This window comes from Carcharodon carcharias (genome assembly GCF_017639515.1).
Source record: "Carcharodon carcharias isolate sCarCar2 chromosome 36 unlocalized genomic scaffold, sCarCar2.pri SUPER_36_unloc_1, whole genome shotgun sequence".
NCBI classification, from domain to species: Eukaryota; Metazoa; Chordata; class Chondrichthyes; order Lamniformes; family Lamnidae; genus Carcharodon; species Carcharodon carcharias.
Window position 1 is genome coordinate 2190080 of NW_024470726.1, and position 19916 is coordinate 2209995.

Genomic DNA, 19916 nt, shown 5'->3' on the forward strand with positions numbered 1-19916 from the left:
TGGATGCTGGACAGGCTCCAATACCCGAATGGCCTCCCCATTGCCCCTTCAGGATTTCGAAATGTCCTGATTGATGATGGTGCAATGGTGGGTGTGTTTCCACAATTCCTCAAACAAGTAACGCAGCCTGGTTTCTAGACTCCAGAGTGACCAATGAAAACTCTTTTGGCTGCTCGCCTGGCTGTGGACTTCTGACCTTTTTGAGAAATCCAACTTTAAAAAAGGGGAAGGCTTCATCTTTACATGGTTCAGCTGCCTAAGGCAGCACTCGCTCCAGTTTTTATCTTCTAGTTATAAATTTTCCCTTCGTCCTGGCTCTGCTGTATTTGACAATGGGATGGTGATGGCCTTCTTCTCCTGTCATGGTTGCGAACACAGTCTGTACTTCTCAGCAATGTGTAAGACTATGTTTGGTTTTGCTTTCACTCCCCCATCCTTTACCCTCCCCCAGTCACCCATTTCCTCTCCCCCACCATCACAGTTGACCGCCCCCCCCCCCCCAGCATCACCTTCCAACTCCCCTCCGTCACCTCTTCCTCCAGGGATGTCCAGGTGAACGTGTACATTCCCTTCATTCCCAAAAATCCCACCCTCAAGCACATTAACCTTCCGAACCTCCTCCTTCCTACCCCCAGGGTCCACGTCTGCCTCCGAGTCCCCACCAACCACCCTTTGCCAAACCTTCTACCGCTAACGACGAACTCTCACCCTCCCACTCTACCGCCTCACTCTGCCCTTCCTCCATACCACACCCGCCCTCGGTTTGCTGCCCAGGAGGCAGGCATGGACCTCTCCAACCCCTCCTCCCCGGGCACATTCATCTGAACAACACCCCTCCACAACCCGTACTCCTCCCCGGAAACCCACCACCCCCTCCGAAACCCGTTCCCCACCGCCCCCCCCACCCTGGAAATCCTCCCTCTCTGGAAGGACGAGGCAAGGAGGGAGCTGAAAATGCAAATCCGCCTCTTTGAGACGATCACCCTCCTATTCAATCATGGAGATGGAGGGAGGGCGAGGCCAGCATGTATTGCCCATCCCTAACTGCCCCTCGAAAACACAGCGGGCAGAATTTTCTGCCTGCCGGGTGGTGGGGGGGGCCCAACCCAATCTCCGGTGGGCGGGCGGGCGGGCGGTGAGACGATCCCCGCCGCCATTTTAACAGGGCGGGGCCAATTAAGGCCCGCCCAGCGTGACATCCGGCGAGAAGCGCAATGCGCTCCCTGTGCGGGTGGGGTGGTGGGGGGGGGGGGGTGCGTGGTGTGGGATTCCCCAAAAGCGAGAGTGCGCTCTTTCACGCATGCGCACGACAGAGCGCACATCTCCCTGAGGCTAAGTGCAGCCTCAGGGAGATCGCTGACACTTTCAAAAATATGAAAAATAGAAGCAGATAAATTCCCTAAAATGTCCCCCTCCATGTGACAATGCCACACGTGATGAGACATGTTCATGATTTACCTAATACGCTTATTAAACATTTTAAAACCCTGCATGAAACCTCATCCCGCCGATGGACGAGGCTTCGTGTTTTAACTATTGCCCACTAGGGCTCCTGGCCTGCCCACCAACCTTAAGGTCCTTTAATTGTATAATTGATCCTGTCAATGGCCTCAATTGACCATTGACAGGTCGGCGGGTGCACAGCTGATTTTACTGCGCCACCCCTACGCCCCCCCCCCCACCTCCCTGACAATTTAAATGGGGCGCGGTGAGGTTGGCATCATCCAGCGTCACTATACGTGCCTGACGAGCGAGCCCCACCCGCTCGCCGATGGCAAAATTCTACCCAGTGTCTTGCTCGGCCGTTTCAGAGTCAACCACCTGGGCTGTGGGTCTGGAGTCGCCTGTAGGCCAGACCGGGTAAGGACAGCAGATTTCCCTTTCCCTAGGAGGGGCACAAGTGAACCAGATGGGGCTTTTTTTTTAAACACGACGGTTCCACGGCCAGATCTGTCAGTGAGTTCCAATTCCACCATCTGCCCCGGGTGCCCAGAATGTTACCGTAAAAGCAAAAAATACCGCGGATGCTGGAAATCTGAAACGTAAACAGAAAATAGCTGGAAAAGCTCAGCAGGTCCGACAGCGCCTGCGGAGAGAATAGAAACAAGAGTTAACGTTTTGAGTCCTTATGACTCGCCCTCCTCACCCCCAACAAGGTCCCGTATGTCACTGGGTCATGTCGTTCTTTCCAGAGTGCATCCCCTTGGTCCTGCCACTATCACATTCTGCTTTCTGACCTTAATGCCACCATCAACACCTCCTTTAGCCAGTGCCGCTACCATTAACACCCGCTTTGTCCATGACACCCTCTGGCAATCTCTCCCTTGCCTCCATCTATCGCTGGCCTTCTCCCCAGCCTCACCTCAAAACAGTATCAATTTCATAACAAAAACGGAAACAGAAATACCTGGAAAAACTCAGCAGGTCCGGCAGCATCGGCGGAGAAGAGCACAGTTGTCGTAGGGTCATGAGGACTCGAAACGTCAACTGGACTCTCCTCCGCCGATGCTGCCAGACCTGCTGAGTTTTTCCAGGTATTTCTGTTTCTGTTTTTGTTTGGGATTTCCAGCATCCGCAGTTTTTTGGTTTTAGTACCAATTTCAGGACATTTTTTACTTCTCTCAAGCTCTGAAGGAGAGTCATACGGACTCGAAATGTCACCTCTGTTCTCTCTCTCTCTCTCTCTCTTCACAGATGCTGTTATACCTGCTGAGTTTTTCCGGGGTGGGGGGAAAGATTGGACAGGTAGAGTAGAGCTGGATAGAGGTGGAGATAACCAAAAGATGTCACAGACAAAAGGACAAAGGGGTGTTGACCCATGCTGATGTTATCTAAGGAACGTGCTAATAGGTGACCTGAAGGGGAGAAAGCTGGACGACAAAGGTACAGATAGCCCTAGTAGGGGTGGGGTGGGTGGGGGGGTCTTTCCAGCTCTACGTATCCCACCCCACCTTAAACCAGCTTGGCCTGCTGCAATGTTCCAGTGAAGCTCAACGCAAACTGGAGGAACAGCACCTCATCTTCCGACCAGGCACTTTACAGCCTTCCGGACTGAATATTGAGTTCAACAATTTCAGATCGTGAAATCTCTCCTCCATCCCCACCCCCTTTCCGATTTTCCCCCTCCTTTTTGTTTTTTCCAATAATTCATATAGATTTTTCTTTTCCCACCTATTTCCATTATTTTTAAATGTATTTCCATCCATTGTTTTATCTCTACCTTTTAGCCTATTTCGATCCCTTCCCTTCACCCCACCCCCACCCCCACTAGGACTATCTGTACCTTGCTCGTCCTGCTTTCTACCCTTAATTAGCACATTCCTTAGATAATATCACCACCTTCAACACCTCTTTGTCCTTCTGTCTGTGACATCTTTTGGTTATCTCCACCTATCACTGGCCCTCTATCCAGCTCTACCTGTCCCACCCCCCCTTAAACCAGCTTATATTTCACCTCTCTTCTATTTTTACTTAGTTCTGATGAAGAGTCATATGGACTCGAAACGTTAACTGTGTCCCTCTCCGCAGATGCTGCCAGACCTGCTGAGTTTTTCCAGCTATTTTTGTTTTTGTTTTGGACTTCCAGCATCTGCAGTTTGTTTTTTTTTGCTTTTAAACTGAAACCTTAGTCCAGGCAGCGCACAAAGGGCGATATTGTTTTAGAGGTGTTGTTGGTAGGGAGCAGCCAGGGAATCTCAGTGGGCTGGGCTCAACTCGCAGCCTGCAGCAAGTGTGCGATGTTGGCTGGCGAGGGAGCCACCGGGGGGGGTCTGTTCTCAATGTTGTCGAAGACTATCCAAGACCCCCCCCCGGGGAGGGCTGATGGTCTTGGGTAGGAGCGCCAAGGCTTGGGAGTGTCTCACGAACGGCGGGGAGGGTGGTGGTCAGCTTTGGGGGGGTGGGGGCCGCAGGCAGGCTTGGGAGATGGGTGGGTGAGCGGCAGGCTGAACGTGGAGACCTGCGGAGTGATATGCTCCAGACGGCAGAACGGTTGGGGGGGCGTGGGGACAGTAGAGGGACCGTGTCAAGTAAAACGATTCCCCAAGCGGGGTGAAACCTGTTCAGGCCGGCTCGAGGCTGGCTCGGCTTGGAGTTGTAGGAGCTGGTTTTATTGTGGATGATGCTGCAGGCGATGGATTAACTCGACGCATCGAGCAGCTCTGGGGTCAGTGCTTTTCAGCTGAGGCCAGCAGAGGTTGTGGCGGGTCTTGTCACTCTGACTTGGGCTCAGAGAGGGACTCAGTGTCAGTGCTGGGGCATCAGCCATCGGTCAGTGGGTTCAGAGGTCAGAGAGGCTCAGGATTGAACTAGGCCCCACCTCCCTCAACCTGTCAGGGGGTGGGTTACCCCTGACCCCCCCCCTCCCTCAACCTGTCAGGGGGTGGGTTACTCCAGACACCCCTCCCTCAGCCTGTCAGGGGGTGGGTTAGGGTTACAATTGTAAAAGAGGTGCAGGAGCAGAGGGACCTTGGGGTTTATGTGGTCTTTTAAAACCAGTAAAATAAACTAAGGAACTAATCGGCAGCATCCCGAAGGGGCACAGTAGCAAAAGGCAAAAATTTAATGGGGAACCTAATAAATCAAATTAAAGGTTTCCTGGGGCTGCTGATGCTTTCTAGGCCCCACGGTGCCCACTGGTCAGGGAAGGCCTCAGGCTCACCGGCAGAAACCCTCTGATCCCTCTCCAGGGGCACCTGGGCACAAGCGTAGCTGCAGAAGAGAGTCAGCAGGGCTGAGCAACCCCCAAACCCACCCCCCCCTTCCCAAAAGCTGCACCCCCCCACCCCCCCCCCCCCCAACTCCGACCGCACTGGGTGGCCGACGGTCAGGAGGGTGGGGTCAAAGTGCCACCAGATCCTGAGGAGCAGGCCCCCTTCCGAAAGGGGCTGCAGCCTCGCGCAACCTATGGACACCCGGAACACGGACTCCTCAAGGCCGCAGAGAGGCTAGGCGGCCTGGTTGGGGTGAGGGGGGGCGGGGTCCGTGAACCATCTTAATCTTCCATTGCACGGGGCTGCTGCGTGGAACACCCTCCTTGCCGACTCCCCGATGGTAAAGGGGAAGGACCGGCCATCAAGCCCCTATCCGTTCTAATCCAGCACTTGGCCCGCAGCCCTGTGTGCTACGGCGTTTCAAGTGCTCATCTAAACACTTGTTAATTGTTGTGAGGGTTCCTGCCTCCACCACCCCCTCAGGCAGAGTTCCAGATTCCCACCACCCTCTGGGTGTAAAAATCCCTCCTCAAATCCCCTCTAAACCTCCTGCCCCTTACCTTAAATCCATGTCCCCTGGTTATTGACCCCTCCACTAAGGGAAACAGTTTCTTCCTATCTACGGCTCTCATAATTTTGTACACCTCTCTCAGGTCCCCCCTCAGCCTTCTCTGCTCTAAGGAAAACAACCCCAGCCTATCCTGTCTCTCTTTATACGCGATGACCCTATGACTCCTGCACAGAGAGCCCTGTACCGGGCACCGCACCCACCACCACCAACCTGATGGCCAAAACCCTGGGCTTATATGTGTACAAATTGTTGAAGGTGGGTTGAGAAATGGTCAATAAGACGTCCAGAGGCTGGGCTTTATAAATGGAGGCACAGATTACAGAAGCGAGCAGCTTATGGTGAACCTCCATAACGCTCTGGTTCGGCATCAACTGGTTTTACTGCTTCCGGTTCTGGGCGCTGCACTTTTGGGGAAGGATGTGAACACCTCGGAGAGAGAGAGAGAGAGGGCGCAGGAAAGATTCACGCCAACAGTCCCAGGGGGTGAGAGACTTCTCGAGATTGGAGAAGCTGGGGTTGTTCTCCTCGGAGAAGGGGGAGGCCGAGAAGAGATTTGACCGGAGGCGTTCAGAATCGGGAGGCGGGGGTCTGGACAGAGTAGAGAGGGAGGAGCCATTCCCACTCACGGAAGGATGGAGCACCGGAGGTGATTGGCGAAAGAAGCAATGGAGACATGAGGAAAACCTTTTTTTTGACTAACGCAGCGAGTGGTTAGGATCTGGAATGCGCTGACTGAGAGGTGCCAGTGGGGAGGCAGATTCATTTGGGAGGTTAGCTGAAGAAAACAAAATTTAGGAGGTGGCAGGTAAAAGGAGCCGGGCGTGGGATGAGCCAGCACAGGCACAACGGGCCGAATGGTCCCCTTCTGCACTGTAACCGTACTGTGACGTCGAGTAAATGGAGTTACGATACAGGTCACATGACCTGGGTAGCCATGTCCCTTGGAAAAGCAAAGGATAGAGATAACAAACCAAATCCAATTCTTTCCGAAAGGGAGTGACAGGAAAGTATAGCTCGCGCTGACGCTCGCCAACCTGAACGGACCCGTCACTAACTCTCCTCAAAGGAGGGAATGTTTTTTTTTTCCAAGAAGGGCCCAAAACAGAGCCTTGGCTGAAATTAGCGAGCTTGGTACAGCCTAGGAGCTGGACTTGAGGTCTTGAGCCATCCCAGTGATGAGAAATTCCTCCCCACTCGAAGAAGGATCATTCAACGAATGGCAGGACGAATTCTCTTGACGCATCTCTCCTTGACCGTGTAGGAAGGGGATTTCGTGAAACTTTTAATATGTCACATCAGACACATTCTGTTGAACACAGACACAACGATGGTGTTCAAATAGGGGAGATGATGCAGGGGTAATGTCATTGGGCTAGTAACCCAGGGGCCCAGGCTAACGCTCTGGGGACACGGGTTCAAATCCCACTCACGGTAGCTGGTGGAATTTCAATTCAATTAATAAAATCTGGAATTGGAAGCTAGTCTCAGGAAACTATCATGGATTGTCGTAAATACCCATCTGGTTCACTAATGTTCCTTTTAGGGAAGGAAATCTGCCGTCCTTACCTGGTCTGGCCTACATGGGAAGGCCCTGTCTCTCAGTTGTGTACTGAAGTGTGAGATGCCCTTGCACAAGTGTCTGTTCCCCACACAATGAGTGTTGGCAAGCTATTGAATCACAGAATAAATCTTTTTTTAAATTAATTTATGGGACGTGAGAGTTGCTGGTCTGGTCCTGCGTTTATTGCCCATCCCTAATTGCCCCTCGGGAAGGTGGTGGGTGAGCTGCCTTCTTGAACCACTGCAGTCCCTGTGGTGTAGGTACACCCACCGTGCTGTTAGGGAGGGAGTCCCAGGATTTGGACCCAGCGACAGTGAAGGAACGGCTGATATATTTTCCAAGTCAGGATGGGGAGTGGCTCGGAGGGGAACTTCCAGGTGGTGGTGTTCCCCATGTGTCTGCTCCCCTTGTCCTTCTAGATGGTAGTGGTCATGGGTCTGGAAGGTGCTGTCGAAGGAGCCTTGGTGAGTTCCGGCAGTGCATCTTGTAGATGGTACACACACTGCTGCTACCGTGCGTCGGTGGTGGAGGGAGTGAATCTTTGTGGATAGGTTGCCTATACCTGTCCTGGCAGTCCAAAACAAAAACAGTGTAGAGGGAGCTTTACTCTGTATCTAACCCCGTGCTGTACCTGTCCTGTGAGTGTTTGATGGGGACAGTGTAGAGGGAGCTTGACTCTGTATCTAACCCCATGCTGTACCTGTCCTGGGAGTGTTTGATGGGGGCAGTGTAGAGGGAGGGGGGCCTGGTAGAGGAGAGAAAGGGTTTAAACAGGAGGTTGAAGCCTTGAAAATCAGACCCTGTAATTCACCTCAAACTATCGCCTTCCTCGAAGGTTATTCATCGCCTCTCAATGCCCAACCTCAAGGATGAGCTCCACCATTCCGGGTGGAACGCTTGCAGCAGTTGCCACGGAGATGCATCCAAAAAGCGCAATCGCCTGATCCTGCCTTCCCTGATCTCGTCCAGAATCTACGTGGTCGACGTTGGGACAGATTCCCGAGCGCCCAGGATGTTTAAGGTGACCGCTTCCAATTCTACACCTCTACGGCACTTACTCTCACAGCACTGCACCCAATCTTCCATCTCAGGCCTTAAAGCCTGTGCAAGAGTTTGTCAGGGTCAACGGAGAGATATTTCCGATTGTCATCCAATTGTCAGAACTAGGGGGGCCATCAATATCAGACAGTCACCAATAAACCCGATGGGGAATTCAGGAGAAACTCCTTTACCCAGAGAGCAGGGAGAATGTGGGACTCGCTCCCAAGGGGAGTGGGGAGATTGTGGGACTCGTTCCCATGGGGAGCAGGGAGAATGTGGGACTCGCTCCTGCGGGGAGCGGGGAGAATGTGGGACTTGCTCCCACGGGGAGTTGGGAGAATGTGGGACTCGCTCCTGTGGGGAGTGGGGAGAATGTGGGACTCGCTCCCACAGGGAGTGGTCGAGGTGAATCGCAGAGATGGATTAAAGGGGGGAAGCTGGATAAACACACGAGGGAGACAGGAATAGAAGGATATGGTGATGGGAGGGGGGAGATGAAGAGGGGGGTGGGAGGAGGCTGGTATGAAGCAGAAACACCAGCACGGAGCAGAGGGGCCGAGTGGCCTGTTTCTGTGCTGTAAATACTTGTGATGAAGGTGCTATATGATCAACCTAATTCAGGCCTGGGGCTCTCTTAGTCTCAGAAGGACAATAGGCTTTTGCTGAGAGGACAAGATAGATTTTACCAGCAAAATTAATTCAGTTTTATACAGTTCTGAGCAACAACAACAGATTGCATTTATTTAGCAACTTTAACATATGTGGTATGGAGAGGGGGAGAGGGGAAGAGAGAGAGAGAGATGGAGAAAGAGAGAGAGAGAGGGAGAGAAAGTGAGAGACAGAGAGGTTTAGGGAGGGAATTCCAGAGCTCAGGGCCCCCCCCAGGCAGCTGAAGGCACGGCCAATGGAGGAGCGATGGGAATCAGGGGATGCGCAAGAGGCCAGAATTGGAGGAGCACAGAGATCTCGGAGGTAGGGATAGGGACACAGAGATAGGGAGGGGTGTAGGGGCTGGAGGAGGTTACAGAGATAGGGAGGGGTGGAGGGACTAGAGGAGGTTACAGAGATAGGTAAGGGTGCAGGGGCTGGAGGAGGTTAGAGAGATAGGTAGGGGTGTAGGGGCTGGAGGAGGGTTACAGAGATAGGGAGGGGTGTAGGGGCTGGAGGAGGTTACAGAGACAGGGAGGGGTGTAGGGGCTGGAGGAGGTTACAGAGATAGGGAGGGTTGTAGGGGCTGGAGGAGGTTACAGAGATAGGGAGTGGGTGTAGGGGCTGGAGGAGGTTACAGAGATAGGGAGGGGTTTAGGGGCTGGAGGAGGTTACAGAGATAGGGAGGGGTGTAGGGGCTGGAGGAGGTTACAGAGATAGGGAGGGGGATGAGGCTATGGAGGGATTGGGAAACAACGATGAGAACTCTGAAATGGAGCTGTTTACCGGACTGGGGGCCAGTGTAGGTCAGCGAGCACAGTGGGGTGGGGGGGGGGAGGTGGTTGTGGGGGGGTTGGGGGGTGCGGGGTGATGGGTGAACGGGACTCGGTGTGAGTTAGGACACGGGGGCAGTGGAGGCATGGGGATGAGTTGAAGTTTACGGAGGGTGGGATGTTGAGGGCCGTGCAGAGGAGGGCATTGCAATTGTTGAGTCTGGAAGTAGTGAAGGTGCGGATGAGGCTCAGAGCAGGAGATGATCTGAGGAGGTGGCGTTGCTGTGCCAGGACTATGCAGACGGTCAGGTTCAGACTGGGACAGGTGCCAGGGAGAGGGATTGAGTTGGAGGGGAGAAGGCAGCTTTCACTTTATAAAATTAGCCAATCGTTGACAGGTACAACACAGAACCTCACTGCTCTATCGCCGTTGGTGTGTTTGCCCGCGTCACCCTCATTGTACTTCACCATGATGTTGCTGAGGCCTGGTTAGCACTGTGGAAATAAATAATCAGCCCACCAAGTTAACATCTCACCCCTTTGCAGGTCGTGGAGCCAATTGACATGTTGTGGAAGTGTAACCTGGCCAATCCTCACACCACACACTGCCTGGCCAACGGGGAGGTGATGATCAGTACAATTGGGGATCCCTCCGGGAACGGCAAAGGTAAGGTGAATCCAGTCCCTCTTGTCCCCTCCCCTCACCAAACCGCCCCCCCACCCCCCCACCCCCCCACCCCCCCCCCCACCTCCAGTCGTGGATGTCATGTAAGTGTGGGGAGGGGGTTCTACCGCATCTACCGCACCTACCATGGGCTCAGCGTGTTGCTGGGAGGGGGCTGCGGCATCGCAGAGATGGGAACAGAACCCGTCCATGCATTAGTTAAGGCAGGACTTTAGGGATGGGGGAAGTGGCCATTCAGCCCCTCTTGAGCCTGTTAAGCAGGAACTGGGGGAGGCCATTCAACCCCTCTTGAGCCTGATACACAGGAACAGGAGGAGGCCATTCAGCCCCTCTTGAGCCTGTTACACAAGAACAGGAGGAGGCCATTCAGCCCCTCTTGAGCCTGTTAAGCAGGAACTGGGGGAGGCCATTCAGCCCCTCTTGAGCCTGTCCCACTATTGAATTAGATCATGGACTGATAACAATCTTAACTCCATCTACTCACCTTGGTTTCATGACCCTTAATCTCCTTACCCAACAAAAATCTACCCACCTCAGCTTTAACAAATCCAATTGAACTCTATCCCTCTCACCCCCCAGCCTCCACAGCTTTTCAGGGGGAGAGAGTTCCCGATTCCCACTCCCCTGTGTGTGTGTGTGTGTGTGTGTGTGTGTGTGTGTGAAGTGCTTCCTGACATCACCCCTGAACGGCCTGGCTCCCATTTTAAGGTTCTGCCCACCCTTGTTCTGGACTCTCTCCACCCGCCCGACCACCAGAGGAAATAATTTCTCTCTATCGACCCGATCGAATCCGTTAATCATTTTAAATCCTTCGATTAGATCACCCCCTTCATCTTCTATTAATGAGGGGATACAAGCCTAGCATGTGCAATTTTTATACTATGGCAATGGTCCTGAACCCCTGAGAGAAGTGAAAATTTAGCCAGTGTAGCCCACTCCAACGAGACCCCTGTAAGCACGTGCCTGGATATCATGTGCCAACAACAACTTGCATTTATATAGCACTTTAACAGAGTAAAACATCCCAAGATGATTCGCAGAAGCGTTATCAGTCAAAATTCGAAACTGAACCACAGAAGGAGAGAGTGACTCGTAGTTCTAAACTATGCAGCCAGGGGGAAACAGCCTCTGGCAAACGCCCTGTCAAACCCCTCTAAGAGTTTCAATGAGATTATAGAATGATACAGCACAGAGAGACCATTCTGCCCATCGTGTCTGTGCCAGCTCTTTGAAAGAGCTATCCAATTAGCCCTCACACCCCCCGGTCTTTCCCCACAAAGCCCTGCAAATGTTTCCCCTTCGAGTATTTACCCGATTCCCCCTTTTGAAAGTTCCTATTGAATCTGCTTCCACCGCCCTTTCAGGCAGCGCCTTCCAGATCACAGCAACTCGCTGTATCAAAAAAACATATTCTCATCTCTCCCTCTGGTTCTTTTCCTGATTCTCTTTGAAGAGGAGATGTTACACTCTCTGATCCTGCAACGACCACAGAGACTCAGGCTTCCTTTTAACCGATTTAAATCAAGCATAAGCAAGTGAGCCGCAATCATTCCTAAGAATGAAGACCCAGCTCCCAGACTGATTACATTTCACTACTTTTGTACTTTTTCTTATCATAACACATTTGGTACATTTGAATACATCCAATTGGTAACCAACACACCGGTTCCATACTAACTCTATCCTATTGCGTACATAAACATATGATTTTGCTAGCCAATTATTCTAAAGGATGTATACATAATTATATTATCCAATCAGAATTAAAACATGTACGCTAAGACCTTGGTTCTTACAACTCAGGACTGTTTGTGTTTCATTAAAGCTCCCTCTTTGTCCATTGTTCATCTTCCCATATCTAAGCTAAAACCATCTGCTTCTTCCCTGTGTGAGAGGGGAGTACACTTAATCTAATTTATGTCATACTTTTGTCTCCCGTCTGACTCTCAAGGCTGTGCAATGTTCATCTGGTAATCTTCAACTCTTAATATGTTTAGCAGCCATGTCTGCCTGGAGATTTTAGGGGTTTTTCAGTAAATTCTCTTTCAGCATTCTTAATTTCCCCCCAACGCCTTCAATCTGTGTCCCCTCTGGTTACCAACACCCCCTGCCAGTGGAAACAGTTTCTCCTTATTTACTCTGTCGAAAACCCCTTCACGATTTTGAACGCCTCAATTCAATCTCCCCCTTAACCTTCTCTGCTCTAAGGAGAACATTCCCAGCTTCTCCAGCCTCTCCACATGAACTGAAGACCCTCATCCCTGGTCCCATTCTGGGTAAATCTCCCTCCCACAGCCTCTCCAAGGGCCTCGACCTCCTTCCTAAAGTGCAGGGCCCGGAATTGGACACGGTACTCCTGCTGAGGCCTAAGCAGAGATTTATAAAAGGGTGTAGCCTAACATCCGTGCTTTATTCTAACCCTCTGTTTATGGGCTGAATGGTCTTCTTCTGATCTGTATTATTCTATGATTTACCTCAATGGGAACCTGTTTTGCACTGCTGGAGAACACCAATTTCACCCCCTCCCTCCCTCAACGATCGGGTTAAATTGTGATGCTTTTTGTAGTCAAACAGGCAACTGGCACTCACTCGTGAAGGACCCATCCCAGAAGAATGCTGTGTTAGAGTTGACCTGTTTCCATTTCTTATGCCAACTCTTATAGGGTGAGGGTGAGATTCTATTTCACTCAGTGAACACTCAGACCCTGGAGGCTTGTCTAGGAAGTCTTTATTAAAATTGTGATATCACGGAGAGCCTAGTCACATACAACGGAGGGAACCAGTCTCTGACTAACACCTCTTTACACACATAGATATAGTAAAAGGTTCGTGACAGAAACTTGGGCAATTACAATAGTTTCAAATGGCTTCAAAGGATAGCAATCAGTGTTAATGATTTAACGATTAGACAGGACAATGTCAATGGTTTAGCAAATAGATAGTGTTAACGGCTACATATCTTGGGCAATGCACACACAATAGTTTTTTCTCTCTTGGAATTTGCAACCATATCTGACATCCGGAGCCCCTTAGTCTGGGAAGGTAGTAGCACTGGCCCTTTGATTTGCTAATTTATGTGCTGGCTGCGTGACTGTTTGGGGACATGTGACAATAATTTCATTATACATGTATTTTAATTCCCTTTCCCAATTATACATGTAGTTTGTTTCATTCACAATTATACCTGTATTTTATTTCATTCACAATTATACACGTATTTTATTCCTCCACAGCCACTGTGTGGTCCCGGGAAATACAGTCGATGGGAGCCGGGTTTAACTTGCTCCCGGCACTGTTTGCACCTTCTTCGGCCTGTGTTCAAACCTTCACGCATGCCTTGTTTTACAGGCGGCTTTGTTCTGCTGGACGGCGAGACGTTCGAAGTGAAGGGGAACTGGGAGCAGGATGGACACGCAGCTCCCTTTGGTTACGATTTCTGGTATCAGCCCCGGCACAACGTCATGATCAGCACGGAATGGGGCACGCCTAAAGCCTTGGCTAATGGATTTAAGATAGAGGACGTCAAAGCCGGTGAATAAACAATAACTGGCACCCGCTTCTCTCACCTCCTGTCCTGTTTCCAGCATGAAAATAGGCCATTCAGCCCCTTTGCTCCATGCTGCACATGAACCTTCTCCCACCCCCCTCTTCATCTCATCCCATCAACATACCCTTCTATTCCTGTGCTTATCCAGCTTCCCCGCCTCAATCTATCTCCGTGCTTTACCTCGACCACTCCCTCTGGTAGCAAGTCCCACATTCTCCCCGCTCCCCGCGGGAGCGAGTCCCACATTCTCCCCGCTCCCTGTGGGAGCGAGTCCCACATTCTCCCCACTCCCCGTGGGAGCGAGTCCCACATTCTCCCCACTCCTCCTGGGAGCGAGTCCCACATTCTCCCCACTCCTTCTGGGAGCGAGTCCCACATTCTCCCCACTCCCCGCGGGAGCGAGTCCCACATCCTCCTGGGAGCGAGTCCCACATTCTCCCCACTCCCCGTGGGAACGAGTCCCACATTCTCCCCACCACTCAAGTTCTGTCGAAGGGTCATGAGGACTCGAAACGTCAACTCTTTTCTTCTCCACCGATGCTTCCAGACCTGCTGAGTTTTTCCAGGTAATTCTGTTTTTGTTTTCTCCCCACTCTCTGGGTCAAGGCGTTTCTCCTGAATTCCCCATTGGATTTATCAGTAACTGTCTTATATTGATGACCCCCTAGTTCTGGTCTGTACCCCCCACAAGTAGAAACATCTTCTCTACGTCGACCCTATCGAAACCCTTCCAGAATTTTAAAGACTTCGATCAGGTCACCCCCTCAGCCTCCTCCTTTCTAGAGAAATGAGCCCTGACCTGTTCGGCCTTTCCTGATAGTTATAACCTCTCCATTCTTGTATCACCTCCGTAAATCTTTTTTTATGCGTCTTCTCTGATGCCTGAACTCAAGGTGTGGTCCGGCCAACATTTCACACGGGTTTAACATAACCTCTCTGTTTCTCAATTCTGTTGCTCGAGAGGTTAGCCCCGGTGTATGGTTAGCTTATTCTATTGGCCTTATTAACCTGCATTTCTGATTTATGAATCTGTGCCCCTGGATCTCGTTGCTCTTCTTCCCCCATTTTGACTTATTTTCCAAGTACATAAAAAATAGGAACAGGAGGCCAATCGGCCCCTTGAACCCATTCCACCGGTCAATAAGATCATGACTAACCTTCTGCCTCAACCCCCCTTTCCCGCCCTATCCCTCGATCCCCTTAGTGTCTGAAGATCTATCCATCTCCATCTTGAATCTACTCAACGACTGAGTGAATGCAGCTCTTTGGGGTTAGAGAATTCCAAAGACTCACAACCCTCCCGAGTGAAGAAATTCCTCCTCGTCTCAGCCCAAAATGGCCGAGCTCTTATCCTGAGGCTGTGATCCTGTGTTCTAGACTCTCCAAAACCTAGGGAAACTGCCTCTCAGCATCTACCCTGTCAAATCCTCGAGGAATTTTATGCATTTCAACGAGATCACCCTCTCAGTCATTAAAAATCGTAAGAAACAGGAGCAGGAGTAGGCCATTCGGCCCCTCGAGTCTGCTCCCCCGTTCAATAAGATCATGGCTGATTGGACTGCGGCCTCGATTCCGCTTTCCTGTCCCCGTAACCCTTGACTCCCTTGTCTGTCAAAAACCTGTCCAACTTGAACATCAATGACCCGGCCTCCGTTGCTCTCTGGGGGAAGAAATCTCCATCGACTGACCATCCCCGGAGGGGAGAAATCCCTCCTCATCTCCTCCTTAAATGGGAGACCCCTTATTTTGAAACTGTGACCCCCCCCCCCCTCCACGTTCTAGATTCCCTCATGAGGGGAAGCATCCTCTCAGCATTCACCCTACCAAGACCCCTCAGGTAAATGTTCCTTCTAAGCAGCGCAGAGCATAGTCCCAAGGGTTATGTGGCGTCCCGATTCCTCTGACTGAAATGAATCCATAGCAACATTGAAGTTCATCCTCCGCTTAGATGCCCCTGATGTATATTAGTAACCTATGAAGGTTTTCACAATTTTGCTGGAATTTATTCTATATACAAGGACACTACGGGCACAGCCTCCACGTCTGGGACTGGACCAAGCACACGCGAGTGCAGACGATCGACCTCGGACAGGATGGCTCCATCCCGCTGGAGGTCCGCTTCCTCCACGACCCCAGTGCCGCTGAGGGGATGGTTGGCTGCGCCCTGAGCAGCTCTGTCTTCCGCTTCTACAAGACGGAGGTATGTCCGATAGGCGGCGGGTTTCCTGCTGAGGGGGAAGGAGGAGCAGGTGGGCAGGGACGGGCTGTGTGCCTCTTTTGAGTAATTATTCTGTAATAACCTTTGACGTGGCACCTTATCAAATGCCTTCTGGAAATCCAAGGACACCACATCTATAGGTTCCCCTTCATCCATGGCACAAGTTACTCCTTCAAAAAACTCCAATAAATTGGTTAAACATGATTTTCCTTTCACAAAACTATGTTGACTCTTCCCGATTACCTTGAGTTTCTCTAAGTGCCCGTTTGAACCGGGGAGGGCAGCTAACAACCTGAGCTCCATGCATACGATCCCACACTTTAATGTTCCCGGACTACGTCGGGAGTATACAAGGCGTCGGAGGCTGTGCAGGGAGTTTGTATCATGTCTGAGCTTTCAAGGCCCGGACTCCCGCGGTAAAGATTCCCACAAACGGTTCCAGGGACGAGGAACCTCAGTTCCGCGGCTAGATTGAAGAGGTTGGGGCTGGTTTCCTTGGAGAATAGAAGGTCGGGGGGGAGGTTTGATCGAGGTGTTCAAAGGGGCCCGGAGAGAGTAGGGAGGGAGAAACTGTTCCCGCTGGCGGAACGATGGAGAATGAGGGGGCCGCAAACTCAAAGGCGTTTGGCAAATGGAGGCACAAGAAGAGCCTTCCTCTCGCGCAGTCATGTGGTTAGGATCCGGAATGCGCTGCCTGAGAGCGTGTGGGGGGGGGGGGGGGGTGAAAGGCAGGGTCAATCGAGGCGTTCCAGAGGGAATTGGGTCACTATCTGAAAAGGAAGGACGTGCAGGAGTAAGGGGGGGAGGGGGGGAAGATGGGGAGGTGGGACGAGGGCCAGCACTGACACAATGGGCTGAATGGCCTCCTCCCGTTCTTTAACCACTCTGTGACTCTGAGAGTTTTGAGAGGCGTTTGGAACCATGGCGAAATTATAAGGCGGTTCGAGGCTAGGTCGTCGGTGCCAAAGTTCACCTTACATCCTTCCGGTACAGCCCAGACGCTTGGTGAAACACTGACAAACCCCACTGGCACTGGAATGAAAACAGAAAGTGCGGAAAACCTCAGCTGGTCTGGCAACATCTGGGCTCAGGGAAACGGAGTTCACGTTTCGAGTCCAATATGGCTCAAGGATATCAATAAGATTGAGGGAGTGCAGAGAAGATTTACTAGGATGTTGCTGGGTCTTAAGGAGTCGAGTTACAGGGAAAGATTAAACAGGTTAGGACTTTATTCCTTGGAGCGGAGATGAATGAGGGGAGATTTGATAGAAGTTTACAAAATTATGAGGGGTATAGACAGAGCAAATACGAGTGGGCTCTTTCCACTTAGATTAGGAGAGATAAACACGAGAGGACACGGCTTTAGGATGAAAGGAGAAAGGTTTAGGGGGAACTTCTTCACTCAGGGAGTGGTGAGAGTGTGGAATGAGCTGCGATCTGACTTGGTAAATGCGGGCTCACTCTTAAGTTTTATTGGATAGATACATGGATGGGAGAGGTCTGGAGGGTTATGGACTGGGAGCAGGTCAATGGGACTGGCGGAATAATAATTCGGCACAGACTGGAAGGGCCAAATGGTCTGTTTTCTGTGCTGTAGTGTTCTATGGTTCTTCTGGGAAGGGTTATTTCAGATTTCCAGCGCCCATGGTGTTTTGCTTTCATTTTAATCCAGTTGCGCTGGGTTTATGTGGGAGGGTGCCGGCCAGGGGCATGGGGAATTCCCCTTTTACTGGAGCATAAGCTCCTGTGAGACTTTTCCCGTCTGTGTCATCTGCCTCGTTCTAATTCCTCCCACAGAAAGGAGACTGGGCGACAGAGAAAGTCATTTCTGTCCCGAATAAGAAAGTGGAAGGCTGGATTCTGCCCGAGATGCCAGGTAAATATTAAAGAGGAGCTGCGATTTGCTTCATTCCCCCGCCGAGGGTCTGTGTGGACTGGGTGATGCTCAGGCCTGGCTTGAACCAATGCCAATATCGGGCTCTTGAACGCCTTACTTGGTTAGGCCGCATGGACCGGCAGTCCAGGCGGTTGTCCGCGGACGAGACGTTAAACTGAGTCCAACTGCAACCACCACCCTCCCTCCACCCCCACCACCAACCTCTGTCCCCCTCACTGCCTGCCCTCGTCTTATGACCCTCCCTTCAGAGGAGAGCTGGTGTAGCTGGGCCAAGTAACACAGCTGCATATTTTGCGGGTCTTCCTGGCCGCAAATCGGCTGCCACCTTTGCTTTGTGGGGGACACATGACACTTCAGCAGCACCTCGCCGGCACCTTAGGGAACCCCGAGGGCGCTACGGGAATGCAGGCTCTCCCATCTTCTGCGTTAACCCAGAGGCCGTGGAGTTGGAATCTTGAATTCGGTTGGAACAATACCTGGGAGTAAAATGGTGGTGTGAGGAAAAAGCAACCATGGGACCATTGGAGTACATTCAAACGAATATACAAAATAGGGGCAGTAACCCATTCGGCCCCTCGAGCCTGTTCCGCCATTCGATAAGATCATGGCTGATCTGTTTGTATTACTACCACCACGTTCCCATCTAACCCCGATAACCTTTCATCCCCTTGCCTAACAAGAATCTATCTGACTCTGTCTTAAAAATATTCAATGACCACCTACTGAGGCCGAGAGTTCCAAAGTCGCACAACCCCCTGAGAGAAAAAAATTTCCCCTCATCTCTGTCCTAAAAGGGCGACCCCTAATTTTAAAACAGTGCCCCCCTAGTTCTGGACTCACCCACAAGAGGAAACATCCTTTCCATGTCCACCTTGTCAAGACCGTTCAGGATCTTGTAAACTTCAATCAAATCACCCTTCACTCTTCTAAACTCCAGTGGAAACAAGCCCAGTCTGTCCAACCTTTCCTCATAAGACAACCCAGTCATTCCAGGTATCAATCTAGTAAACCTCCTCTGAACCGCCTCCAATGCATTTACATCCTTTGTTAAATAAGGAGACCAGAACTGCACAGAGTATTCGAGGTGTGGTCTCACCAATGCCCCTGTATAACTGAAGCACAACATCCTTACTTTTATGTTCAATCCCTCTTGTAATAAAGGATAGCATTCCATTAACCTTCTCAATTACTTGCTGTACCTGTGCACTAACTTTTTGTGACTCATGCAGTAGAACATCCAGATCCCTCTGCACCTTAGAATTCTGCAGTAGGTTCTCCATTTAAGTAATACTCTGCTTTTTTACTCTTCCTGCCAAAGTGAACAATTTCACATTTTCCCACATTGTACTCCCTCTACCAGATCTTTGCCCACTCACTCAACCTATCTACACCTGTCTGCAATCTCATGTCCTTTTCACAACATACTTTCCTACTTATCTTTGTGTCATCTGAAAATTTCGCTACCATGTCTTCACTCCCTTCATCTAAGTCATTGATGTAAATTGTAAAAGGTTGACCTGCTGGACTCCACTCATTACATCCTGCCAATCAGAAAGAGACCCATTTATGCATACTCTCTGTTTTCTGCCAGCCAGCCAATCTTCTATCCAGGCTAATATGTTACCCCCTACACCATGAGGTTTTGTTTTCCGTAATAACCTTTGATGTGGCACCTTATCAAATGCCTTCTGGAAATCCAAGGACAATACATCTATAGGTTCCCTTCATCACAAGTTACTCCTTCAAAAAACTCCAATAAATTGGTTAAGCATGATTATCCTTTCACAAAACTATGTTGACTCTTCCTGATTACCTTGAGTTTCTCTAAGTGCCCAGCTATAACCTCCTTAATAATCGATTCTAACACCTTCCCCATGATAGACATCAGGCTAACTGGCCTATAGTTTTCTGCCTCCCTCCCTTCTTGAGTAGAGGGGTTATATTTGCTACTTTCCAGACTGATGGAACCTTTCCAGAATCTAGCGATTTTTGGAAAATTAACATCAACACGTCTACTATCTCATTAGCCACCTCTTTAAAGACCCTAGGATGAAGCCCATCAGGACCCGGAGACGTGTCAGCCCACAGCTCCATCAGTTTGCTCAGTAAGACTTCCCTAGTGATTGTAATTTTATCAAGTTCCCCTCTCCCTTCCACCTCTTGATTTACGGCTATAACTGGAATGTTTTTCGCACCCTCTGTCGTGAAGACAGAAGCAAAATATTTGTTCATTTCACCCGCCATTTCCTTATTATCTACTATT

General features: G+C 50.8%; 1 protein-coding gene across 1 annotated transcript in view; it reads left to right on the forward strand.

The window, feature by feature from the left end:
• Positions 1-19916, forward strand: part of selenbp1 (selenium binding protein 1) — a 40410-nt gene that overhangs the window by 14330 nt on the left and 6164 nt on the right. The window contains exons 4-8 of the mRNA XM_041181666.1: positions 7680-7865; positions 9853-9973; positions 13340-13522; positions 15557-15738; positions 17554-17632. Coding sequence (XP_041037600.1) covers positions 7680-7865; positions 9853-9973; positions 13340-13522; positions 15557-15738; positions 17554-17632 — 751 coding nt within the window. The remainder of the gene's footprint in view (positions 1-7679; positions 7866-9852; positions 9974-13339; positions 13523-15556; positions 15739-17553; positions 17633-19916) is intronic.